The following is a 21,163-nucleotide window of genomic DNA, read 5'->3' as shown; positions in this document are numbered from 1 at the left end:
ATTACTAGTTTTACACTTATTTTTGGAATTCATGGTCAATAAATGTCATTAATAGAAAATGATGCCTAATTGCGTTAGAAAAGCAGAAACTATGAATTATTTAGGCTAACATTAACGGAAGGATAATCACAGATGGGTATATGCCAAAGGTCAGTGAGAATACGGTTTTGAAACATTTCAATTTCTTTTTCAAATGCTAAAAAATTTAACAAAACACTCAAAATTGTTACACCTGCTACGCTCTGCAGTGCTCTGCTACGTCCTGCTGCATCCTGCTACGCCCTGCAGTGCCCTGCTATGCCATGAACTACTACGACTACTATTTCTAGTCACTGATCCATTATCTTTATTGTGATTATTATTGCCACTATTCAGCACACTTCCAACCGGCACCGTCAGACACAGCCTACCAAGAGCCTGGGTCTGTCCCAGGTTTCTTCCTGAGAGGGAGTTTCGATCCGACCTTTAGTTGTACTGGGTATTATTATTATTTTTGGGTAATTCAAAGAGAACCATACCTCTGATAAAGAAATTTTGAAAATGGAAATTCCATTCAATGGAAAAGATTAAATTCAAGCAGCACCTGCTGCAAAGAGTCTTCATTAAAACCAACAGCTTTGAGCGTTTTCAAGAGAAATGTTTGTTCCCGTGCTTTCCATTCTCATAGGATATCTTTTGTTGAATGGCTATGCTCATACTTACAAGTTGAGGTTTTGTCATGAATAAAATGAAGGAAAAAACTATATTTAACCAACTCATTGCCTACATGAACTGTACCTGTAGAAGGTTCCAGTGTTCTATTTACTACATCTCATTCTGCTTTGCTGCACCTGGATTTTAAATGTAAACGTGTAGAGCTGTAACAACTTCAGATTTAACTGTACAATTGTCTCAGAAATAATGTGATTAACAATATAATTGTCTCTTTCAGTCAAATTTTTTAAATATTTATGTATTACTTTTGCAAAGAAATGATAAAGTTTTGAATGCATTCCAGAATACATCTTTTAGTTATACCACTGCTATGTGATCCAGATAATGTAATGACACATGAAGTAAACCACGCCTTGAAGATATAGTGCATAGTTTCTGTCGCCCCCATGAGGAATTCTAAGTAATGACAACAAAACTGTCTGTGCATCAACATGACACTAGCCTTATGTGATCATGCACCACCCCCACCCCTCGTCCATGCAGCTGCTAGTAGCCAAGGAGGACACGGAGGATTAAAAAAACACGATGGACTCTTCAGAAGAGGTCATTATCAAGTTTCTGCATGCGAAAGTCGCCAGACGACACAATCTTCTGAACATAGTCATACTGAGAGATACAGTGAAAGTTGTGTGAAGCTGATAGTCTTAATCTTCATTTCTTTCTTAAATGAACATAAAACTGACGATAATCATCAACAGTCATACCCCTTAGGACCTTAGCTAATGTTAGCAATTAATTGCGGTTAAACAAAGAAATTGCTAGTAGACAATTATGTAATAATTGGTACAGGCCTAGTGTCATATCTCTTTAACATCTCTGTCATGACCTCTGACCCCTACATAAGAATGGCAGCATTACATGTGACCCTCTTACATATCATCTGAAAGCATGCACACACACTCCATAGATCCAGCTAAAGTGGAGGGAACATTTACAGCCGATTTGAACCACTTTTGCATCACTTATTAATGCAGTCTAGAATCCAAAGAGATTAGCGGAGATGCTAAACGCTAGATTAGAGCCATCAAAGCTCTTCAGATGAGGGGCTGTGGAGTGATCTGCGTTTGGGATTATTCTTCACTCACTGGGACAATGCCATCAAGTGTGGTGCACTTCTTTGTCACATTGGGCATAAATGGCTTGAAGCTCTCACAGTCTGGTTTTAGAGCTCTTCACAGTACAGAATAAGCGTCTCCTTCTAGCTGCTGACTCAGGTAACTGCTCCATCCTCTTGCTCCTAGATCTAACTGCAGCCTTCGACACTATAGATCATTCCCTTCTCATTCAGCCTAAGGAGATGTCTCGGGGAGACCAGGTGTGATGGAGAGGAGAGGAGACAAGGAGAGGATAGTAAAACTGAAAGGTCTATTTTCCATTCAATATCCTTGTACCTGTTTTATACTTTGGAGTACGTTGAATATTAATTGCCAATGCAATTTCCTGTTTTCCATATACATCGTGCACACAAATGGAAAATGAAATTTCAATATGATTTAATGATTGAATTTTAATATTGGCAGCCACAGACTTCCATACTCAACAAACACAGCTGTTGTGTGATAAGGCAAACAGTCTAAAGCCCTATTCGCACGGGATAAGTATTACCTGGGGACCTCTTGTAGTTTATAAATTACCCCCACACGTCTGTATTTCGTCTGGCGCATTCACACGGGATAACTGAAGTCTGTATTTTACTCAAATTTACAGACATTATCCCCCGGATATGATGTCAAAACTTTTCATTTATAATTGACAACGCAGCCAGTTAGACCCCAAATCACAGAGATGCCGATTCGCACGGGACTAATATTATCACAGGACCTCCGTTTTCGGCGAAATATGGTAGGTCATTTGCGGGGGAATTATTACTTTACAAATTACAGACATGACCGATTCGCACGGGATTAAGATCACAGACAACCTCCGCGATTATTACAAATGACTGGAGGTCACCAGGTAATACTTATCCCGTGCGAATAGGGCTAAAAAGACATAAAGAATACACTCTTTACATCTATTTCAGAAAGAGGAGCTGAACAACTCATCAGTCTGGAAGGACTTAATGTTGAACAACCGCCCCATATTGATGGACAGCATCCCAACAAGTCTTTATGGAGACTTGAGAATCGACCTTAGGTTGTGCTGCATTCAAGTTATTTTAAGGGGTTAATTGGCCATAGATCCAGTGATGGGGGTGACATATTGAAATAAACTGAAAAATACCGCCAGGGACAGATATTAGAAAGAGAAGAAAGACATGTAGCAGCTGTTGGCAAACAGTAAGACTGAAGAATTGAAGAGGATTTGTTTTCTCTAAAAGACTTAAACTTGATTTATTACTTGTACGTCAATTTTTCCAGAAGACAATTACTATAAAGGACAGGTTTTGTTTTTACTTGCTAGACACAGTGGAGTGTTTTTTTTCTGAGCAAGAGGAAATTAAACTGCCAGGTTTTTGAATTGTGTTCAGTTACTTTGCCCGAAAGCAGTGTGTCAGTGTTATTGATTGGGTGTTACTAAAAATGTGATAACTGTTGCCTGTTTGCGTTCTTTATTGGCTGTTCTCACAAGCACAGCTGATCAATTTGTCTCCTCCAATTCTATGAATTTGAGTTGACATTGATGGCCACCATCCCAACACGTCTTTATGGAGGCTTTGGAATCAACATTATGTTGTACTGCATTCAAGTTATTTCACGGGTTAATCTGCCATACATCCAGTGATGGGTGTGGCATATTGGAATAAACTGAAAAATACCGCCAGGGACAGTTATTGGAAAGAGACGAAAGAGCAGCTGTTGGCAAACAGTAAGAATGAAGAATTGAAGATGATTTTCTTCTTTAAATGACTGAAACTTGATTGCCCCAAAGTGTGTCAGTGTTGTTGATTAGGCATAACTAAAAATGTACTTCCTCATGCCTGTTCGCATACTTCATTGGCTGTTCTCACAAGCACAGCAGATGCATTTCTGTGATGTACTACTACAAATATGTATGAAAAAGTTTTTGCTCAAGGGCTCATAAATAAAACAGCCCTGCCACTAGCATTGCTTTATTATTTAAAAGGTGCTCTAAGCAATGTCATGACATTTTTTTGTCACATACAGCAAACATCTCCTCACTATCCGCTAGCTGCCTGTCCCCTGAACACACTGTAAAAAAACGCGGTCTCTGTAGACAACCCAGGCTCCACAAACGGCAACAAAAATCAAACTGCGCCAACCTGCACCACCAAACATAACAAACAGTGTTCCAGCCAATAACAGACAAGAAGGAGTTGGTTGAGCCATCACCGCAGCAGCGTTAGCACGAAGGCTACTTCCACAATGCGTGTTCATGACTGTTTCAGGAAGCACGGAGGGAGGGGGAGGGGATGGGATGAGGAGGAGGGAGGGGCGAGCTAGCCTCCATTTTGTTTGACAATACTTTGAACGTCAACAAGAAGTGACATCACCCAACATCGCTTAGAGCACCTTTAATTATTTGCAGCACCGTCAGGGCAGCAATAAAAACAGCCAACCCTTACTGACTGTATGTCAGCAACAAATTGTTTTGGACACATACAAGTGATGCATATGCACATGAATAATTTAAAACTTTTACTTATAACTGAACATTTTTTTATTGATCAAAATGGAGATTATAGGCGTTTTTTCGTTACGTTACTGGTGCAAACAAACCATAAAAAGAGAACAGTAATAAGTTATATTAAGTTATTTAAACATCTGTCGATGAATTTCAGAGTGCTAGAGAGTGACCAGCATAGCAGAGTGTAAAACACAACATGTTGTGCCATTTTGGTAACGTTGCCATCCTTGCCAATGTCGTGCCACATACTGATACAACACCGAACTGCCAACAGAACACTGCTAAAAATAACCAACATTATTCACACTGTGTATTCCAACCCGTTCTCACTCCACATTTGTAAAATTCGGACGCTTGGTCAGTGGCTCTCAGTGTCAGATACGACGCAAAAAATAACCCTTTAGCGTCTTTATAGGACGCACCGGGCAGAGCAGCAGCTCGACCGCGGCGCTGTAAGATGACGTAGTATTAAGAGAGACAACGATAGTGAGTAGTATGAAAGACCAAAATGCCGCGTAAGGAGGGAGGTTTGGGTGGTGGATGGGCCGAACAACACAGGACTTTCACCCAGGAGACCGGAGTTCGTGTCCCGTTCTTGTCCAGCGTGTCACTGAAACATACATTTTATAACCCCACCCACCATCTCTTCCTAAACTGTCCCGTTCTTGTGCCGCATGTCAGTCGGTACGTCCCGACCCATGGCGTCAAAAAGTGTCGTCAAGAGTCCCGACACTAAAGGAGACTTTTAGTGTGAATAACAAACGCCAAACACACATGAACAAGCGTCCGTATTTTACACGATGGGAGATTAAGAATGTGTTGTGTATTCAGCTATGCTCCTGCTCAGTTTAAGTTACAGGTAGTTTAAAGCTGAATAATGAATTATCTTATTTTGCCACTTGCAGGCAGAGAAAGATGTTCCTAGTGCAACATTGATGTCATATAAAGTTGTTATGGCCAAGGTGTTAGCAGACAGTTGCCTAATTACAAACAACAGCAGGCTCTTTCGTGTATGCAGCGCCAAAAAAAATCAACTTATTTTTGCTGCAAAGCTGAAGTTTTTTCAGAGGATCAGAGGATAACAGGATCCCACATCACACAAAAATCCATCTTGTCAGGCTTCAAGTAATGCGTTTCTGTCTAAACAGCAGCGGATCGCACCAATCAGAGTCGAGTGTGTGTAACGGCCACAACTGTGCACCGTTTCTTCAACACAATACATGGTGATACACAGTAACACCCACAATTGATCAAATATCAGAATCAGAATACAGAATCTCAAAATACTTTCACGACACCAGATGTTCTTTTACAGCCAGTTTTGGTCCCCTTTTTATTTCTGTGTCTGTTCTTCAGTTTGGGACAAAGAGTCATGCGCGGGGTAACAGCTGCCTGATGGCGTAACAGATTGGTGCCTGTGCTAATCTGAGCTGTAAACAGGAGTAACCGCAGCCAGCTTAATCTGCTCATCTCTGCTGGAGTGGGGCGTGCCATGCAGCGAGGCACAGCTAGGCTAGGCTAGGGGTTATTGTTTGTTCAACAGTCTGGTGGATGCTAGTCTATGTCAATGACGTTCCACTTCCCGGATTGCTCCGAAGTCGTCGAAAATTCTGCCGCATGCCCCTCATTTTGGCTGGATGTCATCTTCCACTTTCTTTGTGTTGGCGTTCTAACCTCTGGTGGATTTGTGAGGACTATGGTTAACTGCTCCTCAGATCTCTGCAGGGTAAATCCAGACAGCTAGCTAGACTATCTGTCCAATCTGAGTTTTCTGTTGCACGACTGAAAACAACTTTTGAACGTTCACATATTCCACCAAAACAAGTTCCTTCCCGAGGCCATTTGGCAGCGTTGCTTCGTCCGGCGCCGCCCAAAACGATTATGATTGTTTTAAAGAAATGCCACAGCGCTGTGGAGGAGGGTCTGGCAATGCGAGACTGCGATGGATGCTGGCACAAAGGTGGGCATGGCTCGTTTGGATCTTAGGGGCAGGGAATGGAATCTCCTCCCTGAAGGTAACAGATGGTACTGGCTGGTCCGATATGATGAGTCTACAGTCACTGCAAATTAAGCCGATATCTCCAGATGGCAGCTGATCCATCCATCAATGAGCAATGCTTAAAGCTTTAGCTAAAAAATAAATAAATAAAGAAAACAAAAACTGTGGTTGTTGTTGTTGGGACGTTCCCCTGAGCTCACGTCGCCTCACGGGATATCACGGGAATGTCACTTTGGTGATCGGGGATAAACGCAAATGACTAGAGCTGTAACAATTCCAAATATTGCTATACAATTAATTTTCTCAGAAATAATTGCAATTAACAATAAATTGTCTCTTTGACTACATTTTTTTTAATACTTTTATTGCAACTCATTCACTTAAATTTACAATCCATTACCGAACAGTACAATTCACATATTGTTGCAGTTTTTTTTATTTTATATTATATTATATTATATATATATATTATATATATATATGATGCAATCCACCCGGTGATGATGATGATGATGATGATAACAACAACAACAACAACAACAACAACAATAATAGAAATAACCTACATAACTAAAGAAAAGTTAAAATCCAAAGAAAATGAAAAAAACATTATATACATACAGTACATACACACAATCACTCAAACAAACATACACTCTTTCACTCAAATGTATTACTTTTTAAACAAATTCAAGTTTTGAATGAATTCAAGGATCCATTTTTTGGTTATATCGCTGTCATGTGACCCAGATAATGTAATAACACAAATACACAGCCTAGGAAGACAACAACGGCGCTTTATTATCATAAAACCTTTTTTCTATCCGCTGTATCCCCCCTCGTCATTTTTGTTGCTATATACGGTCCAACTAATAATCACTTACTTACAATGCAAGTACTATTTGGCATTTCTGAACAAAATCAACAATTACCAGTCAGACACCTTGGGACCTTAGCTAATGTTAGCAATTAATTGCTGTTAAACAAAGAAACTTTGTTAGATTATGTAAAATAAACGACAATTAGACATTTATTTAATAATTGCAACAGGCCTACGGAATGACACATTTCTGCCATTTTGTGACATTTAATGTAATAAGCTCAACGTTTTCTTTGGCAAATACAAAATCATTGAGTTATACACGTTTCAAAAGTGCCTTCAATTTGGTGTGAAATAACAAAAGCGGCAGTGAGCCTAAATCAATACATTACTACAGTTTCCTTTGATGTAGCAAGCTTGAAACAATCTTCTAATTGATTCTCTACAAACTGTGGCAGCAGCAGTCACAGCCCTGTTGTTTGGTGGGTATCATGCCATGCTATTTTAAGACTTACGGGGGATGATGTTCAATCACTTGATTTTTGATATGAGTTTTTTTAAGAGCCTCTAAATAGAATATACAAGTTGTTATGGCCTTCTGTGTATTTCAGTGATGTATTAATAGCCCTTGAACCATTTTTTTATCAAGACTAAAAGATTAGAAACTGCTCAGTGGCAAAGCTCCCAGAATGAGGGTGCGTGCAGCAGGAAGTCGCTGGAAAAAAGACCCACATCAGTACTTTCCCTGGATAAATGAAGAGGAAAAAGCACCCATATTATGCTCATTTTCAGGTTCATAATTGTATTTAGAGGTTATATCAGAATAGGTTTACATGGTTTAATTTTCAGAAAACACCATATTTTTGTTTTACTGCACATTGCTGCAGCTCCTCTTTTCACCCTGTGTGTTGAGCTCTCTGTTTTAGCTACAGAGTGAGACATCTCACTTCTGTTCCATCTTTGTTGGGAGTCACACATGCGCAGTACCTAGGTAAGGACTACTAGCCAGTCAGAAGCAGAGTATGAGGGCGTGCCCTGACAGTACCTAGGTAAGGACTACTAGCCAGTCAGAAGCAGAGTATGAGGGTGTCCCCTGACAGTACCTAGGTAAGGACTACAAGCCAGTCAGAAGCAGAGTATGAGGGTGTCCCCTGACAGTACCTAGGTAAGGACTACTAGCCAGTCAGAAGCAGAGTATGAGGGCGTGCCCTGACAGTACCTAGGTAAGGACTGCTAGCCAGTCAGAAGCAGAGTATGAGGGCGTGCCCTGACAGTACCTAGGTAAGGACTACTAGCCAGTCAGAAGCAGAGTATGAGGGCGTGCCCTGACAGTACCTAGGTAAGGACTACTAGCCAGTCAGAAGCAGAGTATGAGGGCGTGCCCTGACAGTACCTAGGTAAGGACTACTAGCCAGTCAGAAGCAGAGTATGAGGGCGTGCCCTGACAGTACCTAGGTAAGAACTACTAGGCTGGACTACAACAGAGCTGTTTGGAGCAGTTTGTGAACAGGGTTTTCTGTTGGAGATGGTAAGTCCCTTTGGGGTGGACTTATTACGTGCACAAAAAAAGATATATAACACAATAAAGGAAATGGAAAAAGCCAAAAAGCATAATATGACCACTTTAACTTTCCTGTCCCAGTTTTCCATTCTTTTTAAAGCCAGTATTCCTTCAGGTCAGGTTTACCGCCAGTTATTATCACGATAAGAGCCACTTTGGCCTTCAATCATATACTAATAGTATGTATCGATTGTTTGGACACTTGGTAACAGCAAAACATACAGTGAAAATATTACCATATACAAAAAAAAGTACAGTACAGTACAACATAAATCACATCATATGTTTTTCACATAGGAAGAGAAAGAGTGTGTGCTGGAGAGGTTAGAAACCCGTCGGGGGCTTATAGTGAATCCTCACCAGGGGCCTCATGTATAAACGTTGGGTACGCACGAAAAGCTTGCGTACGCTGGTTTTCACGCACACGGTGTGATGTATAAAAATCAACTTGACGCCAGAATGTGCGGCCGTCACCCAAACTCTTGAGGAGACCTTGCAACGATGGAATAAGGCGGCTGCTGACTGGTCACGTGACGACCGCTCATATGAGAGTTAAGTTTAGCCTTCTTTTCAGTTAAATTTAGCAGACAAAAGGTGACTGGGAGCTGGCTTCAGAGCCCCGTGAGCTGTCAGCCGTTTCAGAGGCTGTTGCTAGTTGAGTTTAGCCAACAAAAGGTGACTTTGAGCAGGGTACAGGGCTCGGGAGGTAAGGGTCGTTTCAGCAGTGGTTACAAAAAGTTTAGCTGACAAAAAGTTTAGCCGACAAAAAGTGCAAAAAATATGTGGAATACATACGAATTACAGTGCATTACTTTTCGTAGCTTTATGTTTGAATGGTTCATGACAGCCTGACTGAATCCAGCAGTACGCCTGTAAGAGCTGGGTGGAGGAAATATAATAGGCAGTAGGAAACAACCCCACCTGACTTTGTGACCTCCAGTAAATCCCCAACACTGCTAAGCCACCATATTTTCTGAAAAGTACACAGTGGCTTTGGTATACCGTTAACAGATCATAACGCGAGTCGCTCCGAGCCCATACATCAAATGTTATGGCTTTCTCTCTTTTTCCCTTCAGCGTGGATTAACAACAAGCTTAATGTGTTATTTTACTCAGGATTAAGAGCAATAATACACCCCACACGTTAGCCACACTCACTGCCCTCTATTCACCGAAAGACAACCATGTACAGATGTAACGGTCTTTGCAGCGCATACAATATGTACTCATCAGTAGAAGTCATGGTGAGATCAAAGGGCCTGCATTACAAGCTGAGGGTGTGAGATTTGAAAGCCATGTGTTTTTAGGAGGCAGTTGCGTTATGGGACATGTTGGATCAAGTGTTTTGGAGGCTTGACCTAGGTATCTCGGATATCTTACAGTGTGTCTCAAGTCGGATACTTCCGTAAGTACACTTACATGTACATGTACTCACTTGTGTTGCGCCTACATTTCGACAAGGTAGTGTTGTCTCGAATCACACACGCCCATTATGCAGCGACTGGAAATGACTCTTCTTTCTAATGGTAGATTGCGGCCGGGGTGGCATTACCGCTAACTATTTTCGTCCAACAATATATACAGTATCTACCGGCTTGTTTTCTCATTATTTCACTGCAGTGTAATGGTACTTATTTAAAAACAAAAAGTATGAATTACATTTGCATAGTTTGGAGTTCGGTGTTTCAATCACAACCGCTACAGCGTCCTCGCCCGCCATATTCAGAAATTTGAAAATGCATTGGCGTTCCTGCAGCTCCCGCTCTGTCGCAAAGACGGCGACAGTTGAGGACCATTTGTGGGATGTGTGAGTGGTCGTGTACCAATTGGGAGATTGGGTGGTCCGATCCCCGCCCCTGCAGCCTACATGTCGAAGTGTCCTTGGGCAAGACACCGAACCCCGAAACTACTCCCGATGCTGCGCCATCGGTGTATGAATGGAAGTCGCTTTGGATAAAAGAGTCAGCTAAATGAAATGTAATGTGATGAGTAGTGTCCATCAGGGATGTAACGATACACTCAACTCACGATTCCATAGGATTCACGATTTTAAGTTCACGACAGGATTTTCCCACGATTTCTTTTGAAGAGAATGAAATGAACAACAAACAAAACAGCAGATGTGTCCTCTTATTCAAAATTAAAGATTAAAAGAAAGGCTTGTTTATTGCAAAGGCCATATGGTTAAATTGAAATGATTCATTCATTTAAAATGTAAAAAAAATAACTTATAACAACTTTTTTCACCAGTTGTTTACTGTTAAACCTCTGAGGTCTAAGGGTATTTTCACATATCTTTTTAAATCCACCTTTTTAAGGTATTTACATATAACTGATCCCCATTTGTTTCATATCAAAATGTTCAGAACGAACCCAGCTTTCCATACAGTGAGGCCCAAATCTGTCCCAGAGCAATGTGTCAAGAGATAATTTGGCGCTAAAGCTGAAAAAGTTGATGTTGGCTTTTCTGAAAATTCCTCAAATGTCTTTTTAAAACAAACCTTAACTTATGATGCGTTGTACGGATTGTTCCCGTGCTTGAAATGAGTTTACCAAAGTCTTAGGTTATATATGATTAAAATAGTACATTTTCTAATATCGCTTTTGGAGCAGGAGTTTTGTCAAAAATCGTTTGGCTGCGCCTGAGAGGGTTAAACGACAAAAAGAAGAAACACTAGACAGCTGAAAAGGGTATGGTCCATCGTTCCACACTCAACGTTTCGACCGATTTCATTGGACCATCCGGGTTCTTGTAGCGCACTGCATTCGGCCATACTTCGTCAGTAAAAAAGCACCATGTACTCAAAATAGCAAGTGTAGTGGGAAAATGACTTGGGGGCGCAGCTGTCTGATGAGGAATGGGATATGGCTCTTACTAAAGTCCACTTCTTCCATATGTTCCAGACATTCTTTAATACAGTTTAAAGTGTTACACAGGTTGCACTTCTCAAAAGCCAACTTAGCAAGAATATTTATGAACATAGATCCATTATGCGATAGATGTAAACAGACGCCGGCTACTTCCTATCATATGTTCTGGTCTTGTCCGAAACTTGTTCCTTTCTGTTCATCCTTTTTTGAAGTCATCTCTAATGCTTATGCTTATAACATCTCACCTTCTCCCTTAGTTGCTATTTTTGGTTGTTTTTCTGATACGACGGGATCTGTTCCCCCTGTTCATTTACAGAGGGTCATTGCCTTTTCCTCCTTATTAGCTAGACGCTTGATTTTATTTAAATGGAAGGCTGCTACTCCTCCATCACACCACCACTGGATTAGGGACATTATGCAGAATGTTAAGCTGGAAAAAAATCAGATGTACCCTCAACGGTTCCATCAACAGATTCTACAAAACCTGGGACCCTCTGATAACTTATGTGAACAATTTACCTGGTCTAGAACTGGAACTCTGAATGTTTAGACCTGCCCTTGGTCAGTCCTGTAATAAGGAATGTTAGGTGCACTTGTTTTTTTTGTTATGTTTTTTTTTTTAATCTCTGGTCCGTCTGTTGTCTGTGACAAGTCTGTAAGGTTGATTTTAGGTTTGGTCTATCTTTGTCTTTCTCTTGTTGAGATTGTTTGTCTATGATTATTTGTAAGATAGAGAATATGATTGTTTTAGGTGATAACTGGAAATGTACAAATAAAAGTGTTAAAAAAGATAAGCAAGTGTAAAAACAGAAGTGCGTGATTTCAGACAGAGCATTGGCCACTTTTGAATTGATTTAGACCATTTTTTCTTAAACATTATATGAATCTTGGTAGTTCAACTACTATGGAAGTGCAATACTAAATTGCTTGAGAGAACCTTTGGTAAAACATTACTGTTATTAGTGTTACTAATAACAGTAATGTATGCTAATGGTTCTCTATTCTATTCAAGTGTTCCAGTGAGAGTGACATTGAGCCAGCATAAACCATACCTTGATCCTGAAATCAAAGCTTAATGGAATTTACCCATCATTCATTTTATTATAGACACCTTTGCTTTTCCTGCCTCCACATTTCAAATCTGTCTAAAAAGGTTGTATTCAAACAGAAACAAAAAAAATTAATTTCAAGTGGCTTTAAAGCCTTGAATGTAAGCTTTAAGCCTAAAGTAGTTCCTGATGATGGAGATATTCATCATCCCCTGTCTAGCACTTTGATCCAGAGCAAGATGTCTTGAAAACTACTGGCAGATGGGCCAGATAGTAACATAACATGTTGTACTAAGATTCATGGTCCCCTGAAGAAAGAAATCTGAATTATTTTGGATTGCCCCCTTTCCTTTTAACTTGCATTCATTGGGTCACAGTTTTTCCTTGAACATCGGCACATGGCAAGCTATCTTAAAAGTATTGGCTTCCTTAAACACTACCACAAATTCCCATGGTCCCTGGATGATAGCGCCATTTTTTAGATGACCTTCCTACTGATTCTTTGACATAATTATTAGACCACATTTTACACCTAAAGGTTGGGTTGGTAACTATTTCCAATACACACTATTTTATATGTTGTTTGATATGGCTCTGAAAAAGCAGCGAAAAAAGAGCCCTCATCTGTAGCTGCTGTAATCATGTAACAACATCCACTTTTTTCAAAACTGCCTCGGAACTTGGAAAAAACCACCCCCCCTGTAAAGAGCCTGAGCTCAATTTGCGTCGCCGCCGTTGCTAACAGTAGTCATGATTGTGTTAAACATTCGGTATGATAATATTAGCTGTTAGCTTAGCGGTGAATGAATTATGAAGTAAAACTGTGGTCCTTTCTCCGCTGTGCTCTGAAGCAACGGCGCTCGTGCGGGTCGGAGCCCCAAGGAGATGCTACTTTCAAATCTTTTCAACTTTACCAACCCTGCCTTTAATTATAAGCTCACTGGAGTTAATGAGGCATTGTTTCAACCATCAATATATTTGTCAGGCAAACTTTGATGTTGAAACATTTCTTTCTTAAATCGTGTACGGACAACAATGCATATGGCTATCTCTGGCACCTGTACCCAACTGGGATTGTACAGCATACGCACATTGCGCCTTTCATGCTTCACATTTTCCACTTACCCACAATAATTCTAGCAATTTAATAGGCAGATTACCATGAAAATTCCAAGCACGTTGATGCTGCCATAGGGATAAACCGCTTAAAATATGCAAAGATTGAAAATTAGAAGGGTGAAATAACTTATACCTTCAGCAAACATACAGAACACTGATCCATATTAAAGGAAAACTAGGGTTTATTTCATCTTTGGTTTTATTTTTGTAGCTCCAGCCATCGGTTCGATCAGTTATGATAACATTGTACTTGCCTAAAGCAATCACTGACATTTTGGAACTCTGCGTCATTGCTAAAGATGAATATGATGAGGCACAAAACACAAGCCAACCAACAGGTTGTAAACAAACCCCCAGCTTACATTTATTTGGAAAATTTAGAAATTAAAGTCAAACATTAAAATCATGAACCAAGCCCGAATTGCAATCAGTTGTCTTATCATCTGAATGCTTGTTTTGCATGTCTATTCTTCTTAGCGATGTTGCAGGATTCAAAAATCTGGGTAATAACTTCAGTGTGTACAATGTTATCATGTTTGATTAAACTGGCGCCTTCAGTTACAAAAGAAAGACCCAAGTTGTAAAAAACAACAACCCCATAGTTCGTTCTCTTTTGGTTTGGAAATCTTTCTGTAAAGAACAGGTGGAAATATAATTGTGGAATGATTTCAATATGCTTATCGGTGAATCCCAGAAGTACCCAGAGTCCCTGTACACTACGCAGCTACAGTGGATAACAGATTCCATTTCAAAATAACAGCTTGCACCTTTTTGCAGAATTTCAGCTGCTCCCTTCTGGAAAGAGGTTTTTAATTCCAAGGTGTAAAACCAAACAAAATAAAAACAGCTTTGTCCCAGCTGCAATCACAGATGATTAACAAGCTGTAAGAAAAATTGCACAATTTGTACAAAATCTTTCTAAAGCCTGTATTTGTGTATATACACAAAATATTTCTGGAGCCTGTATTTGTGTATATAATATCTATTCATTAATCTGTTTTTAGAATATTTTATTCAGTTTTTACTTTTCCATGTATGTTATGGTGGTCAGTGCTTTCATTGGTATTTACAGTATGAGATATTCTAGCATCTTGAATAGCACTGGAGCATTTGAACTGTTTTATTTATTGTCCCATTGTAAATGTATGTTGTCTGTGGTGTCTGAAACTGAAGAGTCATGGATGCCCTGCACTTTTTATCTACGGGTACAAACAGAGTAACCTCAACCTTTTTTCTTTATTAAATGCGACTTAATATCCATACTTACCAATGTCAAGTATCTGATTTGAATTACAACAACAGGCTTATCTTTGGGCTCTGAGTCTGAGGAAGGGGTGGGGTGTGTTTGGAGCATTTTTCAATTTTCAGCCTCTTTCATTCTGATGCGGCTAAGCCAGTATCTTGCTGATCTGTTTTGGTGGAATAAACATGTTTAAGTATTATTTAATATAAAAAAACAAGCTACAGGTTTAAACACATCTGGAGGGGACATCCCTTTCCAGGGAAACAGGGTGGAGTATGAGAGTCAAATACTAATGCGACTAGAGCCGTGTATCCTCGGGACTTTGTGCCTGGACCGGGGCTATTTTTAGTCCCATTTCCACTGTGACCTCCTGCTACATGCTCTGCCTTTCTCTGAAATAGCAATCGCTTTAACAGGGGAGAAGCGGCCTCACTTAATGACGGTTGCATCTTCTGCTGCCAACAAGGTATGACTTCAGAGGAAGGCGAGTCAAAGGAAGATTTATCCCTTTCCCACTCTATTTCGCAGCAGGGGTTTGGGTGGATCTCAGTATCCAATTCTTTTCATGAAAGCGATCCAACAAGTTTCATTTGATTGCACTAAAGAGATACAAGAGTGCATACACTTCTAAGAATATGAACAGAAACCGAGCCACGAGCTACTTTCTGAAGTATTTTAATGATAAAACACCACTTTAGATTCAACTCATACCTTGAAAAGATATCAAGTATGAAACATCTTGTGAACTGCTGTCTTCGGATCTCACACAGAACAACACCGGTGGGATGTTCGATGACTTGGGGAGCAACTTCTTAACGGTTTAGCATCTACCGCACTGAGATATTCATCTTAAAAACTCAGAAGAGGCAATGACATTGTCAGCCTGAATAAAAGAAGAAGCTTTAGATCTAGTTTTTCTTGCGATCCAGCAGAACAAAAAACATTTCAGTTAATTGCAGTCACAACAGGTGTAGGCTGAAGAGATGCTTTGAGATGATTCCAGGAAAGGGATGGATACTTTAATTTGGTACCACATCAAAGAGCCCAACATATCAGAGGTTCTGACACCCAAGACTATTACGAGACATGAGGGCAGACCGAAGTGCTGACATGCAATTGGTTTTCTTAAGATTGAGGGAGGCCAGGCCACACATACTCATGTCAACCAAATACAATCTTTCCTCCATCCCTGTCTTCATGCAGGTCGCTTCTAGTTCCAGGCTTCACATCCAACAGGATTAAAGGTTAGGTTGGGCTTCTTTATTACTACCCGAGGGTAAATTTGTTGTGCAGACAGGGTACAGCAGTCCAAGTAAACCTCAACACCAACTTCATCATAAAACATCATAACAAACAAACTTTGCTACAATACAGCCGACCGAAATGGGACAAAGTTCAGCCCAACGCATTCTCACTCCCATCATGCGCCAAAAAAGCAACACTTGGTCAGGGGCCTTTGCCGTTTCTTATTGACCCAAAAAGTCGGGACTCTGGCCGCCACTATTTGATGCTTTCGGGACTGGGGTCTAGCCCTTTTGGCGTCATATCTAGATGCGCTTGGTCGGGACTCTGGCCGTCATTTTTTGATGCTCTGGGTCAGGAGGTACGTTTAACTGACATGCGGCACAAGAACGGAAGAGTTAGGTTTAGGAAAAGATGGTGGGTGGGGTTACAAAATGTACGTTTCAATGACACGCGGGACAAGAACGGGACACAAACCCCGGTCTTTTGGGTAAAAGACCTGTTTTGTTTGACCCATCCACCACCCCAACCAACTTCCGTACGCAGATAATGGTCTTTCATACCACTTGTCTACCGTTGTCGCTCATATTACTACATCATCTTACAAGGGGCGGCCCCTTTGGGGTGCCCCCCGCCCCCTCCCACACCTGGTTTTTTTTTTTTTTTCCCCCCCCCCCCCCCCCCCCCCCTTTTTTTTCTTTCCCATCACTGCTCCGACAGGAGCCTGAAGATCTCTAATTGCTATAGATGAGGTGCATCCCGCATTCCAATTTTATTGCATAGCATAATCGCTGCAGGTCCAAAACTATATCTGTATTGCTTGGTTCTACCCTTAGGAGCCACATAACGACGGCCAGAGCAGAGAAGCTGTAATTCGCCATGGAAAGGATGGGACCAATCCAAAGAAATTGAGTTGGCCGTGCCCTTAAGCTGTGTGTTGAGTTAAGACTCACCTATCAGCCTACTAGCCCACTAGCCCACTTTATGATTTGGTTGAGGGAGTTTTTGTCCTGCAGGGATAGGCTCCCAAACCAATACACAACAGAAAAAGACAAGTTTATTTTAGAGTCAATGACCCAATGTCCCAAGATACTTATAATTGCCTTTAACACACTCCACATGCTGGCCTTTGATTATTGTAGGATCATGGGTGGGAGCATGCTTTGTACTATCAATAATCATATCCTTTGTTTTGGATATGTTTAGCTCTAAAAAAGAATCCTCACACCAACTGATAAAATCATTAACAACTAGGCTATAAAGGGGCACTCCACCAGTTTTCCTTTCTTTACGATTATAGTTTTGGCAGCTTACAATAAAACTAAGCAATTAGGAAGATGAGATGTGGTTTAAAGATCAAGAAAAAGCTAGTAAGTGGACCTTGAGTTTGTGTCCATGTGTGAATGTGATCATGAATAAATGTCTGTATGTATACAACAGAAAAAAAATAATAGAATTGCACACCTACCTCCAAATGCTGGCCTCATGGTGAAGTCGTGATCGTCTACTTTGAGCAGATGCTCCGTCTTTGTTTTGCGAGACTTGGTCACATCTGGAGGCTTCTTTGCCAAGGAGCTAGAGGAAAATGACATTTGCTGTCAGGGGGTAGGTATGGGACTAGTCTTGCATTGCCAGACCTATCTTCACAGCGCTGGGGAGTCAGATCTGGCCACACCACAGACACATTCTGGGATAAGGGATTAAACCAATCACAATCATCTTGTGCGGCGCTAAACTCTGGACGCAGCGACGCTGGCTCTGCTAAATAGTCTCGGGAAGGAACTTGTTTTGGTGGAACATTTACAGCCCACAAAACACCACATATAATATTAAATGAAGTTAACTGTTGACAGAATTCAGTAACGTGAGCTATTTAAATTAGCTGATACACGGTTAAACATTAAACATTTGCTCTTACCAGTGTATCGCCGTGTGTACTTCCTCCGAAGCAATCCCACAAAACTTTTTCAAAACGTGACACTTTCAGCGTGTGGCTTCCTAGCTCGAAGTTTGTTGTTTTGACACACATTTTTTTAATCCTGGAAATAAACTTGTCGTCGATCCAGACTAGTAAGTGACAGACTGGGGTTTGGTTTTGAAGAGATAAAAACCAACGAACCAACACCAGTGAATACTGATGCAATCTGCTGTGACAACTGAGAACAAGAACTGCATAAATTGGCCGTGTATTTCCAACCCAATTTTTTTTTTTTCCTCATCTTCCATGTTCTAGGACATTCGCAAAATCTGCATTCCATACTTCCAAAAAAGCCCACACAAACATAAAATGTCCGCAGCTGAAAGCTCACACAGAAGCTACTTACCATATTATGATTGAGAGAATGCAAATGTCTTTTTAGATCAACCCTGCGTTTGAGCAAAAACAGTCCCACGGACTGCAGACATGCCACTCCTAAAATTGGATTTGTGTCCTTGGTTAGATGCACGTCGTGCTGTGATAATTGTCATTATATAGTGTGACTAACTGTGATGGTGGCGGAGCTGTTCAGACCACATGCTGTTAAATCACCTCTGAGAAGAGATGGGCTTGACATGGCGGGGCCCTGGCAGAGCTATAACAGACAGATATACGTTTTCTCTGCAAGCGAGCAGAAGAGAAGAGATAAATGAAATGAAAATGAAAAAAACTGCCCTCCCTGCCCTCGTGTGTCCAATTGGGGTTTTACGTATAATGGAATCTCAAACATGATGTGCATCAGACTCTGATATTCCTCTTTGTTTCTCGATAAACCACTCGAGAATAGTGAATGACTTATAAGGTTTAGGGTTCATCCAGTCAGAAGAAGTCTGAGTGAGTCACTGTCGCATTCTCCGCTTAAGCACCAAGTATCCCAGTCTTTTCATCTCTCATACAGTCTGGAAGACAATAACTACCTGATGAAAAATAACCTGTTGAAGGTTCTGTGTACCGAAGCGTTATTAAATATCTCTGAGTGAAGAGGGCTGTGTGTGGGAGTCTTTTATTCGGTATCGTCGACCCATGATCTCCTCCTACGCGCCTGTCGACCAGGTCTGTGAAAGCTCTGCTTTTCTTCTTCATGACAAGAATTTGAAACAGATATCAATTCACTCAATATCAAACTGTCATTATGCTCTGAAAGAGTTGTTGTGATTCACTTGCACAGGGATTTTTTTGTATCATGGCTTACACTTTGATTTAACTCATGAGGCCTTTCTTGAGTGGTTTCCGAATTTTAAGAAGTAACCGTTGCGTTGGTGGTTTGATTCCAACAAGTGCTCCAAAAAACGTTAATTCGTAACTCCCCTCCAGAATGACATTTTTTTATTTGATGCCCCTATCAGCAAGACAACATTGTTTGTAAATGCCTTCCATAACTTTTGCAAATCATGTTTAAAAATGTTTATATTAATAGCCATCTCTGATCTGACCGCTATAGATACAGATATCAAAAGGCCAGTTAAGGAAACGGATTGGATGGTTAAAATAACCACCACTAGGCGAATGGTTACGGAATAATTGTGGTCAAGAAAAAAAAAACAATTGTAGCAGGACTACATGGTTTGGCTCCAAAAGCAATTATGGCTATTATAGTCTCACATTGTCTCACAATAATTCTGCATAATGTTTTTTTTAAGATAATTTTTGGGGCATTTTTAGGCCTCTATTGACATATGCAGCAAAGGGCCGCAGGTCAGAGTCGAACCTGGGCCCGCTGCATCGAGGATAAACCTCTATATATGGGCGCCCGCTCTACCAACTGAGCTATCCGGGCGCCTGTAATTCTGCATAATGTATGCAAAACAGGGCACTGTTGACACTTGACTTGGAAATAGTTGTTAGAGACTCCATTGCTGGTACTACAATGGCCAAGCCAGGAGCTTCTTTGAAAGTGCCTGTGTTGGTAGAGCTATGGGTGGGTGGTGGTGCTTGGGGGTCGGGGGTGGGGATTTGTTGGGGAATTGTTGGGTCTCTGTAAATTATAGAGTGTGGTCTAGACCTACTCTATCTGTAAAGTCTCCTGAGAAAACTCCTGTTGTGATTTGACACTATAAATACAATTGAATTGAGTGGGTGGGTTTGGATGAGGGGCCCAATTTGGAAAGTGATGTCTATCTTTAATTGTAATTGGCTGGCCTGCTCCACCCTGCAAAGTTGTTTAGGCTCAATGTCAATGTTTGGGCTCTATGTCAATGTCATAATTCACACAGCCACAAGAGGTCTTTGTCTGGTAAACATACAGTAAACCCTTGTTGTTTTAGGCATTTAAACAAATGACGGATGCTGTTGTTTCTTTGGAGAGGACAGTCTTGAACAGTAGGCTATGTCAAAGCGTCCCTCTGAAGCCCAAAGTCCTCCCGATGAGCAAGTCAGTGTCTTGCAGGCAGCTTCACCTCCATCAGTGTATGGATGTGCGTGGGTGAATATTTGGCAGCGCACTCATGTAACTGCAGTTCATGAACCACTTAAAATACAGTTTGTTTTTTTTAATCGGATTTTCATGATTTCCACTCCTATGCACGAAATTAATCAATACAGTGTTAACATGCACCGACTGTTGCGTGTCTTTTAACAAAATGCCATCATTCTGCAATGATGCCAAAGAGATCCACTTCTGACACACCTCATGAATGCAGTGCACAAAGCTCAGACTTTTCCTGTCACTTTTTACCAAACCAGTAAAGAAAAACATTATTTCACCCCTACAGTAAAATAATACTCAGAAAAAAATAAAAGAATGTCAGGAAAGTTACATTTCAAACTTTGCTTTATACCATATTGATAAAACCTAGACTACATTTCACCTACATAATGCATCTTTTCTTTTCCTTTCTTTATTTTGATTTGACAGGGACAAATAAATATGTAAAGTAAATATGCCAGATTTAGCCAAAAGGCTCGTTTTCATCTGCAGTCTCTGGCCAGATGTTACAATAGGCTCCCTAAAAAGCAAATAAACAACCATCTGCAGGTAAT

At 40.7% G+C, this 21,163-nt stretch overlaps 1 protein-coding gene across 3 annotated transcripts in view; it reads right to left on the bottom strand.

Moving 5' to 3' along the window:
* gabrr2a (gamma-aminobutyric acid type A receptor subunit rho2a) overlaps nucleotides 1-21,163 on the bottom strand; it is a 79,812-nt gene that overhangs the window by 25,643 nt on the left and 33,006 nt on the right. For all 3 annotated transcript variants that reach the window (XM_039786523.1, XM_039786524.1, XM_039786522.1), the window contains one exon: nucleotides 17,675-17,781. In XM_039786523.1, the coding sequence (XP_039642457.1) occupies nucleotides 17,675-17,781 (107 nt within the window). The remainder of the gene's footprint in view (nucleotides 1-17,674; nucleotides 17,782-21,163) is intronic.

The sequence above is a fragment of the Perca fluviatilis genome, chromosome 20 (assembly GCF_010015445.1).
Source record: "Perca fluviatilis chromosome 20, GENO_Pfluv_1.0, whole genome shotgun sequence".
NCBI lineage: Eukaryota > Metazoa > Chordata > Actinopteri > Perciformes > Percidae > Perca > Perca fluviatilis.
The sequence above is the reverse complement of the archived record's forward strand: the minus strand, read 5'-3'. Positions and strand labels throughout refer to the sequence as shown.